The sequence below is a fragment of the Trachypithecus francoisi genome, unplaced genomic scaffold (assembly GCF_009764315.1).
Source record: "Trachypithecus francoisi isolate TF-2019V2 unplaced genomic scaffold, Tfra_2.0 Lachesis_group21, whole genome shotgun sequence".
Lineage (NCBI taxonomy): Eukaryota > Metazoa > Chordata > Mammalia > Primates > Cercopithecidae > Trachypithecus > Trachypithecus francoisi.
Window position 1 is genome coordinate 4,956,004 of NW_022681467.1, and position 22,787 is coordinate 4,978,790.

The window sequence follows — 22,787 nt, forward strand, 5'->3', positions numbered from 1 at the left end:
CCATTATGCTTTAAGCACAGTAAAGTCAAGAAGCCTAAAACAGTAGTTTGAAAAGCTACACAAATGCACATACCTAATCTCTAACGACGGCAAATGAGGGAGGAAGTCATTTCCCACAAAGAAGCACATGAAAACCCAGTCATCAATGCTCCTCTCAACATCAAATGTGAACGGTAGGCTGGCCATGGTGAGTTCTCTTTCCAAATACTGCAACCAAAAAGGAATGCTACCATTACAGCTATCAAAGGCACCCTGCTTTGAGTGCTGATTTCAATGATTATTGCTACATACCTCACGAAGAACATTAAGCCGAAGGAAGATAAACTCTCCTTCTGCACAAGGAAGACTATCGGCAAGTTCATCATGCTGCAAGAACAGGAATGAAGATGAAACAAGTCTACTCTACGTTCAGTAATTTTTTCCAACCAAGCAAATTTTAAGGCTTTTTCTAACACAAGATCCATTTTAACATCACAAGTATTAAATTTTCAAAAGCTCACCAATCCATTTTAAAACAAAAATTACCCATAAAATTAACCACATCTAGACCAGGGGTCAGCAAACATTTTTTGCAAAAGGCCAGACAGTAAATTATTTTGGCTATTGGGAGACATATATGATCTCTGTTGAACAGTCTTTCATGTTTTATTTTGTTTTTAACAAGACTTTAAAAATGTAAAAAACATAGCTCACAGGCCAAACCTGGAGGACTGAAGTTTGCCAACTGATGAGCTATACCCAACCAACCATTACCCCTTCCTTGTGAACAAACGTGCATAGATAACATGTATACTGTCTTTATTGTATTACTTATCTGAAATACGTACACAGACACATGTATACTGTCTTTATTGTATTACATATCTGAAATAATACACTATATTTTATTTATCTCTTTTTTGACTTAACAATGTCTTTGAAAGAGGCACCGTCGTCTTTTCCCCCCCATAAAGTATATGACTCAAGAGGCACCGTATTATTGAAACAGAAGCCCCTTTAAAGGGGACTGCATATAACCAAGTGAACCTAAAATACATAAAAAGTGGGAGTAACTTAAAAGTCTCAAGAAGTTGTAGTTCCTTTTAAGAGTATTTCAAACAAGTAACTTCCACAAACAAAATACAAGCTATGGGCATTACTATCTATGAGAATTAAGCCCGTGTAGATATAGGTGATGTCAGAAAAAGTGCTAAGTAGAAAGGATGAATGTGTGCATGTTTTTGAATGCAGGTATATTTTAAAGTACTTTAAAAGATACATCTCTATCGAGACTCAGACTCAAAAGGAAAAAAAAGAAAAGAAAAAACATCTCTGTGAAGGGTAACAGAACAAGCACATAAAAAACTAATCAACCACAATCTTCTCTTCATTTTAAAAACAAGGTAACTCAAATATTTAATGCTATTTAATTGTATATTTTAAAATGCTTGAAATATTTTATGTCATGTACACTTTACTACAATAGATTTTTTTTTTTTTTTAATGAGGCAACTACCATCTCAAAGTTCTTACCTTTCCCTTCTTTTCTCTTGGCAAACCTTCACAATCTTTGACCTCATGTCCAAACTGATTACAAAGACCACACGGTTTGGGCTTGTTTGGTTTGAATTCTTCTCTAATAATGGTAAAGTTGGGTTCATGTGTGGCAAGGCCAAGCATAATGAGATCAGCTATCAATCGACAATGAGAAAAACACTGAACAGTGAGTATTCTGAGAGGATTCTTACCATAAACTACTATGAGATGCCAACACAAAGAAAAGTCCAAATGAACACCCAAATGAGCAGCAAAGCCCCAAAGCCTGACACTTCCTGGCAGTTCCCAGTTAACAGGAAGTCCTCCAGATATGTGGACCTACAACATAGACTGCCACTAAGGATTAAACACTTGGGAAATTTTCCATGTTAAAGGTATGGGGAGTTAAAAGGTCGAAAAACGTAAAAAAGAAGAAAAGAAATTAAAGATCATTGATCACAGATTAAACAGCAACTCAATACTAGTTCCTTGTCGAACATAAAATAACCAAGGCATTTTGGAACTTCCAGGTAACCATGAATAATCCATTACTGCACACCAACCCATAGACTTGCTATGGTTTAATCCAAGAGAAGCAAATCCCAAAGAAGAAACCTACCATCTGCTCCACATAAACAATGATGAGTATTTGGGTCATGGTTAGGCTGGGCTAAACAAGAGAGAAACAAATATTTATATTAATATATTATATTCCACAAGAATATCACTTCATACCAAATATTTTCTATTCAATGGCTTTTTAAAAATAGAACATACAATCAAATATTAAGTAAGCTTTACCTCTTTGCCTTCTAATGTAATCCATGATTTTATGTTCTCCTTCACCAGGAGCACTAGCATCAGATAAAATAACCTATAAAAAAATTAACACTTTCAGCTTATCCCCAATTTTCTACAGGCACAAATATCAAATGAATTATATGTCTCAAGAAAAACTGAGAAAAGTGTTACAGGAAAATTTTCTGAATAAGGTGGCTGGGTAGGTGGGGGTGTGTGTGAAACACCAAAACTACTTCATTGAAAATTTTCTGAATAAAGTAGTATGTGTGTGTGTGTGTGTGTGTGTGTGTGTGTGTAACACCAAAACTACTTCACTGAAAATTTTCTGAGTAAAGTAGGGGTGTGTGTGTCTGTGTGTGTGTGTGTGTGTGAGACACCAAAACTATTTCACTGATTAACTTACTACATGGAATGGAAAGGAATGAAATGTCTGGGTCAGACCTAGCCATCAGAAAAATTCATCATTCACAAGTTCCTATTTTCACTGCCATGCAAGGATATAGTGCTGGACCATATATGCCCCAAGAATAATCAATAACAGATATCTATTAAATATAATTTATCACTTTTCATTATTAGGGAAGCCAGCTTATGAACCTAAAATTACAAACAAGTTCATTTAAATATTATTTAAATATTTGGGAACACAGCCATTTAAGGCAGCCCCACAACTTACTAATCTTGCTGTATTTTGATATGTAATGATGGAAATTTCCATTTAAAAAATTACTTTCCTATATATATTTTTTAAATCATGAATCCCATTTTATGGCTTCATAGTGATGGCAAGATGACAAAAATGGCTTTAAGAGATCAACTAGCATTTTATGGGGCAGGACAGAAGGATAAATAATGTCAGTCATATCAAAGTACAGCCTTGAATGATCACCCTAATCTTTCTGAAGTATCAAAATGTGAAACTTACTGTCAAATTTTTCCACCCAGGGTCATTATTTAAACGATCAGCTATGTAATAGCGAAGGCATTTAGCAAGATTGTCCATGAATTCAGTTCCCTAAAACGATAGAAAGAAACAAATTAACCTATCATTTATGAGTTAGCAATAGCTAGCAAAGTATGAGACTACTTACTGGTGTAATACAGTTGCTGTCGAATCTTTCTTTTATTTCTTCTGGAGGAAGAAAGCCACCTAGAGAAAAGAGGCAACATTTTGTTCTCCCCATAAAAAGTGAGATACATTACTCAATATTAAGCCAGAACAACAAAAACAAAAAGTTCAAATACAAAAGGAAGTGAAGTCTTGTCATCTGAGGAACAATGTTCCCTCACTGGGAAGAAAATAAGATTTCCATCCCTCAAATTTAAATTATTATTATTATTATTTTTTTTTTTTTTTTTTTGAGACAGAGTATCATTCTGTCACCCAGGATGGAGTGCAGTGGTGCAATTTCGGCTCACTGCAACCTCCGCCTTCCAGGGTTCAAGCTATTCTCCTTTGTCTGTCTCAGCCTCCTGAGAAGCTGGGATTACAGGCGCCTGCCACCACGCCTGGCTAATTTTTGTATTTTTAGTAGAGACGGGCTTTCATTGTGTTGGCCAGGCTGGTCTTGAACTCCTGACCTCCAGTCATCCGCCCTCCTCAGCCTCCCAAAATGCCGGGATTACAGGGGTGAGCCATCGTGCTCAGCCTTCTAAATTATGTTTTAACAAAATTGTAAAACAATATATGGTACACAAAATATATTATACTGTTACATAAAAATTATGAAGTTATTCACTCTGCAAGAGAATATATACACACACACACATACACACATATATACATATATACCAGTTAGGGGCCATATTGTTGTTAACAGTTCCTAAAATAAAGGTGCCTAAGAGAAATGAAATTTTAAAGGCCAAGTTCATCACAGCTTTACAGGATAAGAAATACAATTATCAGACAGAGGAATATAAAAATCCTATTTTTTCCTCTATATCACTATTAGCTGCTTCTCAAGAAACAAATATATTTCATCACATCTTCAAAAAAAAGACATTCTTAAAATCAGAAACACTGTTATAAATACAAACTGGTTTTAGAGTCTTAATTACAAGTTGCAGCTAAAGGAGCTATATACTTGTACACTTCCAGCAAAATTAAAGTAATATAAAATGTATTGTAATTAGAGCCCTGAGATGACTATACTATGGCATCCTTTCTCAACTGCAGAGTGCAATTATCTGGAGCCAAGACATTGTGGCTTTTCTGGTCTATTATAACCCGGTAAGTAGCAGAACACCAAACAAACTACTCTGCTACAACCATACCCTACCTCACACACAGGTGTGGTAGGAAAGAATTGTCCCAATTGGCATCAACACTCCCTGATCTTCCTTTTCTCTGAGGCTTAGTCAGTTCCTACTCGTGTAGCCACCAGGATTTTTTTTTTTTTTTTTTTTTTTTTGAGATGGGGTCTCGCTCTGTCACCCAGGCTGGAGTGCAGTGGCGCGATCTCAGCTCACTGCAACCTCCGCCTCCTGAGTTCAAGCAATTCTTCTGCCTCAGCCTCCCAAGTAGCTGGGACTACAGGCGTGTGCCACCATGCCCGGCTAATTTTTTGTGCTTTTTTTAGTAGAGACGGGGTTTCACCGTGTTAGCCAGGATGGTCTCGATCTCCTGATCTCGTGATCCGCCCGCCTCGGTCTCCCAAAGTGCTGGGATTATAGGCGTGAGCCACCGCGCCCAACTGCCACCAGGAATTGTAAGGCTTTGGGGAACTGCAAAAATGAAGACATCCCACCCCAACCCCTCCAAACTTGAAGGAACCATAAGTGCTGTGCCTGCTCCATCAACCTATGCTGAAAGTATGCAATGACTTGGCAACAACCTGTAAATGTGGATCGAATCACCTCTGGCTTCCTCAGATAGACCTGAGTTTCAAAAAGCAAGCAAACCAAAGCTGATTTGAAGAAAATGTTTACAGAACTATAGCTTTCTGACAGCTGCCACAGAGAAAAGTAGTAAAAAGTACTGTATTTCTATTTTACAGAGACATAAAAGTTTGTTAAAGAGCTGCACTGGCCCTGAGAGGGGTTGACAATCTGCACTCTCCACCAGAATTCCCTATTCCCAAGGCTTCCTTTTACAGGAGAGTTTGAAAATAAAAACAAGCCTATCAAGCCTACTGGTAGGATTTCATGAACTACTTTTCCTCAACAGTGAACACTGGATATTCTGGGATCCTTATTAAATTAAAAGCTTGCCTATTTGTAAGAAAAAGTTGCCACCACACCCTCATTGTGCATACACCTTATAAAAAATCCAACTTCAAGATACATATTCTTTACCTTTTGCCAATATTTCTTCCCTGACTCGCTGCTTCTCGACTGCTGCTTCCATTCCTTCTTTTGATGCTCTGAACCTCCTTGAACGCTGCTGGTTCATTTTGGCACGTGGTGCCTGAAAATTTCATATTCCATAATACTAATCAAAATATTCACAAATAAATCTGTACATTATTTTGAATCAGGTGTTCTTTTAAAAGTAGTATACTAAAATGGAAGAAAGGTAAGTAGTGTGTCGAATAATCCTTTCATGACAGATACCAGATCGTGAGAACTCAAATTTGGACCAAGAACCTAAAAGCTGAGCTCAATCAGGTGAATGAGTGCCATGTCAAATGGACAAACATCCTATGAAGCCCTAGCACTTATACTGCAAGTCCTCCCAGTCTAACACCAGCTCCCCTCAGTTAGGGTGCTTGATTCAAGGCACCCAAGAAAGAAAGCTCACTTTACTCAAAAGGCCCAGCCAGCATTTGATGAGTAGTTACTACTGAACTAAGATCAGGAAGACCTTCTCTATGTCCACATCTAAAAGGAAGAATGGTCTCCAGATGGAATCCACAATGTCTCATAAAAAAGCAACAGAAAACTATTTCTTTATCTGCAGAATCTCGGTGCACTTCTTTTTCCCATAATAAGGTTTATAATTATTAGTCTGTCTTTTCAATACAGCATAGCAGTTAGAAAAGAAATAATGTTTTAACCAAAAGTACTTTTAAATCACTCTAACCAAATGCAATTTCACTGGAAAAGTCCAAATAAAGTGAACGAGATTGTAAGATTTTGGAAGTTACTGAACTGAGTTTTGGGGTGGGAAGAAACTGTGAAACATCCTGTTTACACCTAAATATAAGTTATTTAATATTCTCTTTAAACAATTTCCTTTTCTGTAGAACAAGACCATCTAATGTACCCCTCTCAAGTACAAAGTTCTTTATCTACATTTATATATTAACAAAAAAAGTATGTATAAACATGTACACACACATATGCATATAAACGTGTACATACTTGATGCAGCAGAAAAAACACACTGGAGTAAAGCTAAAGATTTATTCAAAAAAAATTAGCTGAATATAAACTGAAATGTGCTCTAAACAAGACATATTCCTTTTCTTTTTGCTCTTTACTCAATTCTAACTGCAACTTAGCAAGTTATCAGATAGCTAAGATTTTTCACTGAGTAAGATGAATCTCACAGAAAAGTTAATCTTCTTGGATTCAAAGTTCTCTGGATTTCCAAAATCATTACATTAGCCGCTAGGATGCGCTAAAATTAAAAGAAAGAATCTACTTGCACATAGCTAAATAAATTTAGAGTTATATCTTACCTTACACCTCGATACAGTTTGCTGGTCATTTATAAAATGAACTACTTGGTATTATTATCATAGGTCAGTAACTTACTCCTCTCAAATCATTTTCATCACTACTCACTGCCTAGAGGATACAATCCAAACTCCAGATGGTAAGGCTTTCTCAAGCTTTTGCTATACTTCGCTTCTCAATTCAAACCACCGGTAATTGCCAAAACATGTCAGTGTGGTCAAAGGCATGGAAACTGTGTTTACCTGCCACATTTGAGAAATCTGGAAGGTCCTCCCTCCCCAAATCCTGTCCCATCCATCTCCCACCACTACCCACCAATCTTCCAATTATTCTTCATTGTTAAAGAAATGGAAAAAAAGTCACCTCTTCTCTATATCCTAACTTCCCTAGCAGCACTGACTTCCTCTTCCCTCAATACCCTGCATGTATTGTGCTTATAATGGCTATAAATAACTAAGCTCACTCATTTATCTATGCCTCCTTCCCTTTGACGGTAAGCCAAAAGTTCAAAAGCAAGGACAGTCACCAACATCCCCAGTATTTCACAGTACTGAGCACAAAATAAGCACAAAACACACATAAAAAATCTGAACGAATGACTGAAGGATGAGGCTTTCTTTCTCAAGTTCATCACTGTCAACATTTTTCATTATTTAGTGGACTTTCATTCTAGACACTGGTAACACAGCAAAAACCAAAATGGAGGCTTCTAAGTTAATTATTTTAGCACTTACCACTCCATCTATTGCCATGTAGAGAAGTCGTCTTGGTCTTACAATACTGAAAAGTCTGTCAATGTACTCAAAAATTGCAACCATCATTTCATCTTCATTTTTTGGTGCTGGTCTATAATGACAACCAAACAATGTAATATAATATAGTGTTTCCTCTGTGATTTGCTATATCAGTGACAAAAACGGGTTACGTACTTGTCTTCAGGATGAGTACAGGGATGGATGATTCCATTCATATCCAAATACAGATTATCAAACTCCACATCATTTGGATTAGGTTTACTGGCATCAACTGGAATCTTTACACCATTGCATTCTTTTGGCTATGAGGAAGTGATAATTAATAGTAGTTTGATTGTTCAAGTCTAAAAATGACAGATCCTAGGCTCAGTATGAACTTGTGTTTCATTTCTGAACTGGAAATAAAACACTTCAAGTAACCTTTAAATTATAAGAAGTTATTTTATTCCTTAAAGCAAACTAAAGCAGGTATTTTATCTGTAGGAAGTGGATGGCTTCTAACACAGCTATTTTTGACAATGTAGGAGATGTATAGAAAATTCCCAAATCATTCAGGTTGTTCAAGTGAGAGATCATGGGAGTCATCTTAAAATTCATTCCCCTCACCACTCACATCAGTAAGTCCTGTCAAAGTAACGTAAAAAATGCTTACCTACTTCATCTCCTTTCATTCCCACCACTATGAACAACAAGAAGTTACCATCTCTAACCTAAAAGAGCACAACCTTCATCTAGTCTGCCCAACCTCTAGACTCTCTGGTCTCCAGCTCACTCTCTGCATTGTCAGAGTTCTCTTTCTAAAACATAAAAGTGTACGTCTTAATCTTACCTAATTTTTCTAATGATTCTCACAGCAGGCATTTACCAATGAGCCTGGACCCTTCCTAGTCTCCTATCCTGCCATACTATTGTTGAGGCCCACTCACTCTCTTGTAAGTTCCCGGAAAATGCCTTTTAATCGCTCAACGTGGTCACATGATGCTTCTTTCAGAACACCTTCTTCCTCCCTTGCCAATACCCACTTCCTGAAATGTTACTAATTTCCAGGGTCTAGACTCAAATCAAATGTCACTCACTTTATAACATCTTGTACGTATCTCCCAAGAAATTAATTGTTCCTTCTGAATTTCCTCATAATTTTGCTTATTCACTTGTGGCACTTACACTGTTTTACAATTAGTCAATCTACCCCAGCTACAGAGTTCTTCAAAAGGCAAGGGCTTACTCATTGCCAGAGATACTCAATTATGTTTTTGTAAATGTTATTACCTTTGTTTTTCTCTCCCAGAGCCTCAGCGAAAGATTAAGACTATGAGATCTCATTTTTACTATTAACAATAAAAGTCACTTAAAATAACAGTTCCTCAAACACATATAAAGCATCACTTGTAACAGCAAAAACTATAAGCAATTTAAAAGCCCATCATGTACATACTACATCATGGATGAAGCTCAAAAACATTATGTTAGGTGAAAGAAGCCAGTCATAAAGTACCAAGTACTATACAATCCCATTTATATGAAAAGACTAAAATAGACATGTTTGCAAATATAAAAAGTAGATTAATGGTTGCTTCATGTGAGGGTGGAGACAGGGGAGGGAGATGGGTAGCAACTGATAATTACTTTTGAGAATGAAGACCCTCTAAAATCAGATAATAGTGATGACTGCACAGCTCTGTAAATATACTAAAAACCACTAAATCATATACTTTCAGCAGGTCAATTTCATGATATACAAATTATATTTCAATAAAGCTATTAGAAAAAGAAACAGAAATTTAAAATCAGGTATGGTGGTATGTGCCTGTAGTCTCAGCTACTTCGGAGGCTGAGGTGGGAGGACTGCTTGAGGCCAGGAGTTCAAGGCTGCCGTGAGCTATGATCACACCACTCATATAACATCCATATACCTGTGAGATGCAAGTGAGATTGGAAAAGCTAGAGCTAGATGGTCACAAATATACTGCCAAGACCAAAAAAAAAAAAAAAAAAGAACATATACAGTATACCATTTACAGAAAGTTATGAATAAATAAAACAGCATTCAATATTGCTCAGGGACGAATACATACGCAATAAAAGCATGGTGAAAAGCAAAGGAATGATAAAACACCAACTTCAGGATATTGACTATCTCTGAGAAGGAATCACAGGAATGGAACTTCAAGTTGCATTCAGAACTGAAGGGAAAGAATAATAAAAGGGATTTAAGGCAGAACAGAGAAGAAGCCATTAGATAATCTTCTGTACACCCATGCTGTGAATCAAGAAAAAAAGGCTTGATCAGGAACAGTGAGTGGAATAAGTGGTAAAGAAAAAAGCAGGTCAATTCTTGGGGCGGGGGTGGAGTCTGTAGAAAAAGATAATTTGATGACCCCAAAATTAAAACAAACTCTATGATGGCAAGAGGCTAACTTCCATACTGCAAAGTCCACATCTACCTTCATCCTGTCCAAGGGCCCACCACACTCAGGAAAATCAAAACTCATTCTTTGTGTCCCCCAGGAGAGCAATCGGTAAATATTTCAGACCTGCTGGCCATACGATCTCAGCTGCAACAACGAATATCTGCCTTTGAAGAGTGAAAGCAACCATAAACAACACAACATGAACGGGTATGGCTGTATTCCAATAAAACCTGACTCACAAAAACAGGAAGTCACTAGCTGGCTAATCCCTGCCCTAGTGCCTAGCACAAGAAAAGGCACAGCTCTTCATATGGAGTGGAGCTACATGAGAATTTCTACTTCTACTATCTAGGAAAAAAATAAAGTATGGAGTAGGTGGGTCCTAATTTTGAGAAAAGAGCTCCGGCTATTCCCAATAAGAAAACTGAGTATGTTTTCCCCTCAAGAGTACTGTAGACATGTCCAACACACTTACTATGTAACTTTATAATTCCTTTCATCAAGAGAAGACTTTGATGCTCAACAAAGAACTGACTCCTCAAGAACCTTGTCCGGCCGGGCGCGGTGGCTCAAGCCTGTAATCCCAGCACTTTGGGAGGCCGAGACGGGCGGATCATGAGGTCAGAAGATCAAGACCATCCTGGCTAACACACTGAAACCCCGTCCCTACTAAAAAAATACAAAAAACTAGCCGGGCGAGGCGGCGGGCGCCTGTAGTCCCAGCTACTCGGGAGACTGAGGCAGGAGAATGGCGTAAACCCGGGAGGCAGAGCTTGCAGTGAGCTGAGATCGCGCCACTGCACTCCAGCCTGGGCGACAGAGCAAGACTCCACCTCAAAAAAAAAAAAAAAAATGAACCTTGTCCAATGCTATACCAACACATTTCCTGTTCAGTTAAAGAGAGATCCTTAATCAAAGGGCAGCTAAAAGGAGAGCCACTCTGAACCCTAAAACCAATGTATTTCAAGTAATGACTTTTAATTATTTTTTGGATTCCCCAGATGACGGACTGAGCACACACTGCAGTCTTCCCTTTCTACCCCAAGAACGCATGAAAGACCAAAAAAACAAATCTATTGTATAACTACAGCAGAAAACCAGAATTTCTGTGGCTGAGAAATGATGAGGGATACCTAAAATATGGGGAACCAATAGCCCTAACTGAAGATGGAGCGCAGTACCTCCAACATGTGAGAAGAGATATGCTGCCAAAGGTGGGCTAACACAAGTGGGCTCCAGGCCCAGAGAGGAGACTCAAGGAACAGCTTCTGGATGGTTCATCAGCGCCAGTCACAGGAACAGCCAGGTGGGTCAACTCCTGCCCTCTCCTCTCCCTTCACCCAGCCAGGTCCCATGTGAGCCAGGCAACTTGAGAAAGGAGCTCCCAGAGAACGTGAAGGCTTAGGTTAGAAAGGCAGTGCAATGCCCTGGCTGAGTAGTAATTCCCAGGAAGGAACAGAGAGCACCCCTACCAGAAGGCTGGCAGTCAAGATAGCTCTGCCTAGTAGGAAGCCTGCTCCTTCGTGACTTCATAGATAATAAAGCAGGGGATATATTTATTCCAAATAGGCAGCTGGGATATCATTCTATTGTGCATGAAAATGCCAAGAAAGCAAGATAAAGAAGGTATTTAAAGAAGTAAATATACAAATAATGATGTTTGTATAAAATACATTACATAGGTTTTGAAGTCCTAAAATGAATTTCATGCCAACCTACAGTCCCAGTCAACCTTATGAAGATAAACCACCACCAATAGCTCAGTAGATGCACTATTTTTGTTTAAACCTACAAAGGATTTAAAAGCAACATTAGAAAAACCACGAATCATGTCTGAGATTCCAGGGCCATAGGAGTATCCCACTGAGGGAAGTCATGCCAAACCATACAATTCAGATTTAGATTTCCCTTAAAGAAGCTTGAACTAGGAAAAGAAATTCAAAACATGGGTGACACTTTAGAGAGAAATGGCCAAAGGGCTAATGAAAACTTTAAATTACAGTATTTTGGCTTAAAAATTCAACCTATAATAAGACATTTTGACACTTGTGCATGATTAGTATTTTTTCAAGTTGTACGTGTGTTAGATCTTCATTTTTATACGATGTTAGTGAATGAGGACTAATAATTACCACTAGCATTTATGGAGCACTTAACATGTGATAAGCACTGTTACAAGGGCTTTTACTCATGGATTATTCCATTCTATACTCACAACAACCTTGTGAGGTGTGGAGTATTCCACTTACAATTAAGAACACAAATGCTTAGAGAGGTTAAGTGGCTTTTCCAAAGTCACACTACTGCCAGGTTCAGGAACTAGGATTTAAAACCATGACTAAGAGATGGTACCTTAACCAGTATGTTAGACTAATTAATTGTAATTTCACTAGATTCAAAGTGATGTGGGCCGAGGTCTATATCAAGTACTACACAGGATACAAAATAGGCAAGGTGTGTGACATTGATCATCATTCCCTACATAAAGTCTTATCAGAAGATTTTATTCCAACATGACAGCATGAAGAGCTTCAATGACCTGCTCCCCAGTGAAACTGGTAAATATTACTTTTAAAACAAAAACATTCAAAGCCTTTGGAAATGATCCTGAGGGCAAACAGCAAGCAACTCAAGAAAACCTGTAAAAATTTTAGAACGAAATTCATTTGCAAAAGTGCACAGTAAAGTTTGGAAAAAAAAAAAACAGCTGTTCTCAAAAACAGTGAAAGTAGAGTGAGGCCCAGTGGCTCAGGTCGGTCATCAGCATTTTGGGAGGCTAAAGTGGGGGAATCACTTGCAACCAGGAGTTTAAGGCCAGCCTGGGGAATATAGAGAGTCCCAGAGCCCCACCAAGAATCAGGCAGGTGCAGTGGCATGTACCTGTAGTCCCAGCTACCTAGGAGATTAAGGCAGAAGGCTGCATGAGCCCAGGAGTTGGCAGATACAGTGAGCTGACTGCGCCACTACAGAACCATAGCCTAGGTGACAAAGTGAGACCCTCCACACACACACACACACACACACACACACACACACACACACAAAGCCGGGCACAGTTGCTCACAACTATACTCGGAGCACTTTGGGAAACCAAGACAGACAGCGCACTTGAGCCCAGGAGTTTGAGACCAGCCTAGGCAATATGGTGAAACCTCATCTCTACAAAAAATTAGCCAGGTGTGGTGGCACATCTGTAATCCCAGCTACTCAGGAGACTGAAGTGGGAAAATCACCTGAGTCCAGGAAGTCGAGGATGCAGTAGGCCAAGATCACACCACTACCACTGCACTCCAGGCTGGGCAACAGAGTGAGACCCTGTCTCAAATACAAACAAACAAACCAAAACAGTGCAAGCTATCAGGTGAAAAGCAATTGGGAGGAGACTAATGGATCTAATGAAGATACAGGCCTGGACTACAAGCTAGTTTGCAGAAGAAAACTAGGCATTAAAATGGCTGGGAGGAGCCCTCCTGGGGTTGGCACAAATACCAAACACTGACCTCAGAAACTAATCCCCGGAAAGATCTACAACTTAGGAGTTCGAGTTCAGCCTGGCCAACATGGTGGAACCCCATCTCTACTAAAAATATAAAAAATTAGCCAAGTGTGGTGGTGCATGCCTGTAGCCCCAGCTACTAGGGAGGCTGAGGCAGGAGAATCACTTGAACCCAGGAGATGGAGGTTGCAGTGAGCCAAGATCGCGCCACTGCACTCCAGCCTGGATGACAGAGTGAGACTCCATCTCAAAATAAATAAATAAATAAACAAACAAACAAACAAACAAACAAACGAAGGCCAATAGGTAGTGGGATAACATAAAAAGCAGTGAAGAAGTGGAAACAAACAAACAACAATAAAAGAACCCTGTCAACCAAGAATTCTCAGTCCAAGAAAGCTATGGTTCAAAACCGGGGTGACATAAAGACTCAGATGAATAAAAAGCTGACAGAATTGTTGCTAACAGACCACACTTTCAAAAACTACTAAACCAAGTTATTCCAGCTATAAAGTTACAAAAAGTTTACTAAAGTTACTAAGGCAAGTGACTCCAGATGGTAATGCAAGTCCATGCAAACAATAAGCACAAGTATATTTTCCCCTCCTTTATTAACTGAACTAAAAAGCAAATGTGTAAATATTATATAGTATAATGTTGAGCTTATAAGGTAGAATGTAATATATGTGTAACATATTTGCCCTAATAGCACAAAAGGGGTGGATGGAAACAAAGTTGCAGTGGGCTAAGGAAATGGCTGCAGATGGTAAAGTAACACTTAAAAAAAGTATTGTTGGGGCCAGGCGCGGTGGCTCAAGCCTGTAATCCCAGCACTTTGGGAGGCCGAGACGGGCGGATCACGAGGTCAGGAGATCGAGACCACCCTGGCTAACATGGTGAAACCCCGTCTCTACTAAAAATACAAAAACTAGCCGGGCGAGGTGGCGGGCGCCTGTAGTCCCAGCTACTCGGGAGGCTGAGGCAGGAGAACGGCGTAAACCCGGGAGGCGGAGCTTGCAGTGAGCTGAGATCCGGCCACTGCACTCCAGTCCGGGCGACAGAGCGAGACTCCGCCTAAAAAAAAAAAAATTAAAAAAAAATAAAAGTATTGTTGGGTTATGTCAAATAACAATAATATACAAAGGGGGGATGGGAATTGAACTATATAGCAGTAAAGTTCAATAAATTTTAGCATATATTACTGAAATTAAGCTAGTATAAATCTGAATCTGATTCTGATAAGAAACATAGGGTAATCTCTAGAACAATGACTTTGAAAAATACATATAGTGGGAAAAAATTACTAATGAAATTAGAATCCTTCTAATAACAGGCCGCTGAATAAGAAAAGAAAAAACTTAGAATGCTATATTAGAAAATAGCCTCTCATTGCAAAAGAAAGCACGAAGGAGAAATAGAGAAAAAAGACATGAGACATACAAAAAACAAAAAGTAAAACGTAGCTCTATCAATAATTACATTAAAATGTGAATGGATCAAACAATCCAAAGAAAAAGTAGCTTGTCAAAGCGGATTTTAAAACATGATCCAACTATGTGTTATTTACAGGAGATATACTTGAGATTCAAAGACCCAAAAGAGTAAAAGTAAATCGATGAGAAAAGATAATCATGCAGACAGCAACCACAAGAAAACTAGAGTGGCTATACTGATATCAGACAAAATAGACTAAAACAAATAAAAAAATGTTACTGGAGGTAGAAGGTCATTTTATAATGATAAAAAGTAAATCCATCAAGAAAAAGATGTAACAATTAAAAATACAGGTGCACCTAATAACAGCACCAAAATATACAAAACAAGACATACGGCAATTCAACAATGATAGTTGGAGACTTCAATACTCCACCTTCAATAATAGAACAAAACAGAAGATCAACATAAAAACAGATAACTTTAACAACACTATCAACAGAGACCTAACAGATGTTTATAGCACATTACACCTAACAACAGAATACATATTCGCAGGTGTACATGAAATACGCTCTTGAAAAAATTAAAAGCATAGAAATAATACAAAGTATATCCTCTGACCACAATGAAATTAGAAACCATTAAGAGAAAAAAAAATGGCAAATTCACAAATATGTGGAAATTAAACAACACAGTCCTAAATAACCAAGGGGTCTAGGAAGAAATCAAACAGGAAATACTTTGGGATCAATACAAATGAAGACACAATATACAAAATGTTACAGAATACATATAAAGCAGTGTTCAGATGGAAATTTATAGTTGTAAATGCTTAGATTAAGAAATATTTCTTCAGAAGTATTTGGCTCTGAAAAAGTTAATTAAAAAAAAAATCTCAAATCAATTACCTAACTTTCCACCTAAGATACCAAAAGAGAGTAAACTAAACCTAAAGCAAGCAGAAAGAATAAAAGATTAGAGCAGAAATTAATGAAAAGAAAATTTTAAAATAGAGAAAAATCAGTGAAACCAACAAAGCTAGTTCTTTAAAAAGATCAACCAAAAATGACAAACCTTCTGCTAGTTTGATTAAGGAAAAAAGGAGGAAGACTCAAATTACTAGAATCAGAGACGAGAGAGGACATTACAGTTAACCTTATAAAAACAAAAAAAGGATAATAAAAAAACACTATAAATAGTCATACATCAACAAATTAGATAACTTAGATGAAATGGACAAATTACTAGAAAGATACAAACTACCAAAAATGATTCAAAAAAGAGATAATCCGAACAAACCCATAACAAGTTAAAGAGATTAAATCAGTAATCCACAAACTATTCACAAAGAAAAGACCAAGCCTAAATGGCTTCACGGCTGAATTACATTAGACATTCAAAAGAAGAATTAGTACGAATTCTTCATGAATTCTTCCGAACAATTCTAAACACATTTTATTGGGCCAATATGACCAATACCAAGACCACACAAAAACATGAAAGAAAAAACTGCAGACCAGCGTCTCTTATGAGCATGGATGCAAAAATCCTCAACAGAATACAGTCAGCCCTCCATATCTGCTGATTCTACTCTGTGGAATAGGCCAATCACGGATCGAAAATATTCAGGAAAAAAAATGGACAGTTGTGTTGGTACTAAACATGTGCAGACCTTTTCTTGTCATTATTCCCTAAACGATACAACAACTACAGCATTTACATTGTACCAGGTATTTAAGTAACCTAGAGATTATTTAGAATATACGAGAAGATGTGCATAGATTATATGCAAATACTAAACCATTATATATCAGAAATTTGGGCCTCTATTGATTTTGGCATCCAAGGAGGTCCTGGAACCAATCCCTCACAGATACTGCAAGATGACTGGACTAGCAAACAGAAGTCAGCAATATATTAAAATATTATACACCACAACCAAGTAGGATTTATCCTATAAATGCAAAGTTGGTTGAACATCCAAAAACCAATCAATGAAACACATCATATGAACAGATTGCAAAGCAAAATCACATGATCATCTTTATACAGAAAAAGCATTAGAAAAATCTAACACTTTCATGATTAAAAAAATACTCAACTAGAAATAGAATGGAAATTCTTAACATAAAGGGCATCTGCAAAACAAAACAAAACAAAACAAAAAATCCAACAGTTAACATCACACTTGGTGGTCAAAGCCTAAATGCTTTCCCTCTAAAATCAGGAACAAGACAAAAGATGCCTGCTCTTGCCACTTCTATTCTGGAGGTTCCAGCCAGGGCAATTAGGCAGGAAAAAGAAAACGTATTAGTATTAGAAAAAAAGAAATTAAACTTCATTTGCACATGACATGATTTTCTATATAGAAAATCCTAAGGAATCTACTAGAAAATTATTAGGATATACGACTTCGGCAAGGTTATAGGATACAAAATCAATATATAAAAATAAATTACATTTCTATACACCTTCAATGAGTATTCCAAAAATAAAATTAAAACATTCTCACAATAGTATCAAAAAACTAGGGCTAAATCTAACAAAGAAATGCAAAATTTATATTTTGAAAACTACAAAACATTGTTGACAGAAATCAAAATAGTTCTAAATAAATAGAAAACATCCCATATTTATGGAACAGAAGACTCAACATTAAGATGACAATACTCCTCAAACTGATTGACAAATTCAATGTGATCTATACCAGAATCCTAGCTGATTTATTTGTAGAACCTGACAAGTTGCCTATAAAATTTCATATAAAATTGCAAGGCAGCCATAATAGCCAAAATAATCCTGGAAAAGAATAAAGTAGGAATCATACTCTATTTCCTGATTTCAAAGCTTACTACAAAGCAACAGTAATCAAGACAGTGTGGTCCTGGGACAAGGATAAACATTTAGATCAACGGAATGGAACTGAGTCCAGAAATAAATGCACATAGCTATTATTAGCTGATTTTTACATGGTGTCAAGATCATTTAATGGAGAAAAGAACAGTCTTCAACAAATGGCATAGGACAACTGGAGAGCCAATGCAAGAAAGTGAAGCTGGACTATTACTTCACACCTTAACTCAACTCAACTCAAACAACTCAAAATGGATCATGAACCTACATTTAAGAGCTAAAACTATAAAACTCTTCCAAAAAACAGGTGTAAATCTTTGTGACCTTGAATTCGGCAGCGGAATTCTTAGATATGCCACCAAAAGCACAAACGATAAAAGAAAAAAGCAGATGAACTGCACTTCATCATCAAAATTTTAAACTTTTTTGTTTATTTTTCGAGACTGAGTTGTGCTCTTGTTGCCCAGGCTGGAGTGCAATGGCGCAATCTTGGCTCACTGCAACCTCTGCCTCCTGGGTTCAAGCCATTCTGCTGCCTCAATCTCCCGAGTAACTGGGATTACGGGCGCCCGCCACCACGCCCAGCTATTTTTCTGTATTTTCAGTAGAGACAGGGTTTCACCATGTTGGCCAGGCTAGTCTCAAACTCCTGTCCTCTAGTGATCCGCCCACCTCAGCCTCCCAAAGTGCTGGGATTACAGCCTCCCAAAGTGCTGGGATTACACCCGGACAAAATTTTAAACTTTTATTCTTCAAAGGACACCATCAAGAAAGTGGAAAGACAATCCACAGAATGTGGGAAAATATTTGCAAATCATTTATCTCATAAGGGGTTTATATTCGGAATATATTCTTTAAAACTCTTACAATTCAATAACAGGACAACCCAATTTCAAAAGGGCAAAGAGTCCGGGTATGGTGGCTCACGCCTGTAATCCCAACACTTTGGGAGGCTGAGGCAGGTGGATCATCTGAGCTCAGGAGTTCAGACCAGCCTGGGCAATATGGCAAAACTCTGTCTCAACCCAAAATACAAAAAGTTAGCCGGGCGTGGTAGTGCCTGTCTGTAGTCCCAGCTACTCAGGAGGCTGAGGTGGGAGGATGACTTGACCCTAGGAGATGGAGGTTACAGTGTGCTGAGATTGTGCCACTACCCTCCAGCCTGGGTAACAAGAGTGAGACCCTGTCTCAAAGAAAAAGGGGGAACAGGAGACAAAGAACCTAAATAGACATTTCTCCAAAAGATACACAGACGGCCAGTAAGCACATGAAAAGATGCTCAATACCACTAGTCATCAGGAAAATGCAAATCAAAACCACAGGAGATACCACGTCACACACCCACTAGAATGGCTAAAGCCAAGTCAGGTAACAAGTGTTGGCAAGTGTGGGATACTTCTTTGGCTGGCCTTGGACCAACTCAGTTCCTTTTCTTGCTCATAGTTCTCAAAAGTGACTGTAGAATGTGATGGGAATGCAATATCCTGAAAAAGGGAAGAACTGCCTGAAAATGTCCAGCCTTGCTCCTGTCCCTCCCAGGAATGTAACATCTTGAGTGATGGCACTACTGCCTGGCACAAGGTGGGCTTTGTACCTTTCACCCCTGGAAGCAGGACGTTTTCCAAAGCATTAGCTCAGTGTGTCACATGAACCCTGAGGTGTATAACCCAGAGTGGGCAGCCTTTCGTGGTTCCTCTGCCGCCATGCAAGTGTGGCCCCTGCAGTCAAGATTCTATCTGCCCTGGGCCCATTTCCTGAGCCATGGGGGACCCACTCAGAATGAATCCTAGCCGGGCACGGTGGCTCAAGCCTGTAATCCCAGCACTTTGGGAGGCCAAGACGGGCGGATCCTGAGGTCAGGAGATCGAGACCATCCTGGCTAACACTGTGAAACCCCGTCTCTACTAAAAAACACGAAAAACTAGCCGGGCGAGGTGGCGGGCGCCTGTAGTCCCAGCTACTCAGGAGGCTGAGGCAGGAGAATGGCGTAAACCCGGGAGGCGGAGCTTGCAGTGAGCTGATATCCGGCCACTGCACTCCAGCCCGGGCAACAGAGCGAGACTCCGTCTCAAAAAAAAAAAAAAAAAAAAAACAGAATGAATCCTAGGCTTCTGTTGTCCTTTAGTGTCTATTTGTAAATAATAAACCCTCTTGTTGTAACATTGTACATGGATGTCCTTATCTCATCAGACTCAGACAAGCTGGTAAGCAGCACACAGTAAACATGCTTCACATCAAAAATGTGGAAAAACTGGAACCCTCATACATTACTGGTGGGAATATAAAATAGTGCAATCACTTGAGGCTAGGAGTTCAAGACCAGTCAACACAGGCAAACTCCATCTTTTTAAAAAAAAAAAAAAAAAGAGCCAAGCATAGTGACACACGCCTCTAGTCCAAGATATTTGGGAGACTGAGGCAGGAGAATCGCTTGAGCCCAGGAGTTCAAGGCTACAGTGAGCTATGATCATGCCATTGTACTCCAGCCTGGGCAACAGAGCGAGAACCTGGGAAAGCGGCTGGCAGTTCTTCAAATGATTAAACTATGTAATCCAGCAACTCTATCCCTAGGTATACACCCAAGAAAAATGAAAACATATATACATAGAAACGTAACATGAATGTTTAAAACAGCATTATTCATAATAGCCAAAAGATAGAAACTGTTCAAATGTTTATCAACAGATAAATGGATGAACAAAATGTGGTATATCCATACAATGGCACAGTATTTGGCCATAAGCAAATAATAAAGTACTGAAACTTGCTACAACATGGGTGAACTTTGAAAACATAATGTTAAGTGAAAGAAGCCAGCCAGAAACGACCATATTCTATAGATTCCTCTCATGTGAAAGTCCAGACTAGGAAAAATCTATACAGACATAAAGTAGATTAGTGGTTGCTTAAGGTTGGGAGAAAAGGTGACAGCAGATAGAGGGACAATAGCTAAAGAGTACAAGTTTCTTTTCAAGGTGATTAAGATGTTCTAAAATTGACTGTGGCGATGGATGTGCACCTTTGTGAAAATACTAAAAATCATTGAGTTGTACACTTTAAATGGGTGAATTTTATTGTATACAAATCCTATCTCAACAAAGCTGTTTAAAGAATGTGGTAACCAGCTCCAAAAAAAAATCATATTGGAGAAAATAGAACGTAGGGTAAGGATAAATGTCCGTCTTATTATTTTTCTCCCTTCCCTCAGAGTGATGCCTATCACAAAAGTAGTACTCAATGAAATGGAAGAGAGAAAAGAGGCAGGGGAGGAAACCTGGATTTTATTACATGAACACAGTAAGACCACACTGTACACTACAACGCAGTATCACCAAGAGTTTGACTCAAAAACATCTCTGCCTTTACTTGGATACATAAAGTACTAAAAATTAATTCACCAAATAAAATTCTGAAATCAGATTTCCCAAATAGTTGCCATTTAGCAAATGCTTCTGTACTAGGAATGTATAGCTGGTATTAATACATCTAATCCACACAACCACCCTCTGTGATGCACACATAGCCAACTTTCACCATTCATGAATCCCATATTTGCAAATATGTCTACTCACTGAAATTTATTTTTAACCCCAAAATTAATAATCATCGTACTTTCGCAGTCATTTGTGGACATGCACAGAGCAGCAAAAAATTGAGTCACCCAACACACACATTCCCAGCTGATAAAAATGAGGACACACAGCCTTCTGGTTTCAGCCCTTGCACAGAGATCACCAGAGGGGAAAACTGTAGGGAGCAGCACAGTGTAGCGTAGTGTGATAACTTACACCAACTTTGGCCTGAGAATGGCTCCTTCCTGATTCTTCACTTGAAGAACTGCAACATTACTTATATAAAGTCCATTAAGGAAAAGCCTAACTTAGGAGTATGCTTTTGTAACAGAAAGCAGAGTCTCGGCCAATCACAGCAGTTGAGCTTCAGTCAATCACAGGTTGCCCACTTACCTGGCCATATTCAAATAAGCCAAAGATCAAACTGTTTCTGTATCTCACTTCTGTTTTCGAGAGCTCCCTAAACCTCTTCTGGTTCTGAGGGCCACTCAATTAGCAAACTGTTCACTGCTCAATTAAACTGTGTTATTTAATTTACCTAGGGCCCAGGCATGGTGGCTCACGCCTGTAATCCCAGCACTTTGGGAGGCTGAGGCAGGCAGATCGCCTGAGGTCAGGAGTTCAAGATCAGCTTAGCCAACGTGGTGAAACCTCTACTAAAAACACAAAAATTAGCCGGGCGCCATGGTGCACACTGGTAGTCCCAGCTACTTGGGAGGCTGAGGAAGGAGAATATCTTGAACCCAGGAGGCGGAGGTTGCAGTGAGCAGAGATTGCACCACTGCACTCCAGCCTGGGCAACAGAGCAAGACTCCATCTTCAAAAAAAAAAAAAATTATCTTGGGCTTTGGTTTTAACAAGAAGCTCCAGCTCTCCAGAGTTTAGGCATTTAAAAAGTCATTTTCCGATGGTCAGAAAGCTGATAAATGGAAGACTGCATGAACCAAGCAGTTAAAGTACATGAAGTGAAGAAGCTGATGACTGAATCAGTAATGAGTACTTAGTAAGTGAGCAAAGAGAATAAAATGAAATCATAAAAACACAACCTAAAGTCGGGCGCAGTGGCTCACACCTGTAATCCCAGGAAGTCAGGAGATCAAGACCATCCTGGCTAACGCGGTGAAACCCTGTCTCTACTAAAAAAAAAAAAAAAAATACAAAAAATTAGCTGGGTGTGGTGGCGGGCGCCTGTAGTACCAGCTACTGAGGCAGGAGAATGGCGTGAACCCAGGAAGCGGAGTCTCGCTCTGTCACCCAGGCTGGAGTACAGTGGCCCGATCTCAGCTCACTACAACCTCAGTCTCCCGGGTTCAGGTGATTCTTGTGC

General features: G+C 38.8%; 1 protein-coding gene across 1 annotated transcript in view; it reads right to left on the reverse strand.

Annotated features, from left to right (window-relative positions):
• XRN2 (5'-3' exoribonuclease 2) overlaps window positions 1-22,787 on the reverse strand; it is an 89,912-nt gene that overhangs the window by 58,343 nt on the left and 8,782 nt on the right. Inside the window, exons 2-11 of the mRNA XM_033185450.1 lie at window positions 7,866-7,993; window positions 7,671-7,782; window positions 5,611-5,722; window positions 3,408-3,466; window positions 3,242-3,331; window positions 2,317-2,389; window positions 2,135-2,185; window positions 1,513-1,670; window positions 292-366; window positions 74-207 (exon numbers count right to left, since the gene is read on the reverse strand). Of these exons, the coding sequence (XP_033041341.1) occupies window positions 74-207; window positions 292-366; window positions 1,513-1,670; window positions 2,135-2,185; window positions 2,317-2,389; window positions 3,242-3,331; window positions 3,408-3,466; window positions 5,611-5,722; window positions 7,671-7,782; window positions 7,866-7,993 (992 nt within the window). The remainder of the gene's footprint in view (window positions 1-73; window positions 208-291; window positions 367-1,512; window positions 1,671-2,134; window positions 2,186-2,316; window positions 2,390-3,241; window positions 3,332-3,407; window positions 3,467-5,610; window positions 5,723-7,670; window positions 7,783-7,865; window positions 7,994-22,787) is intronic.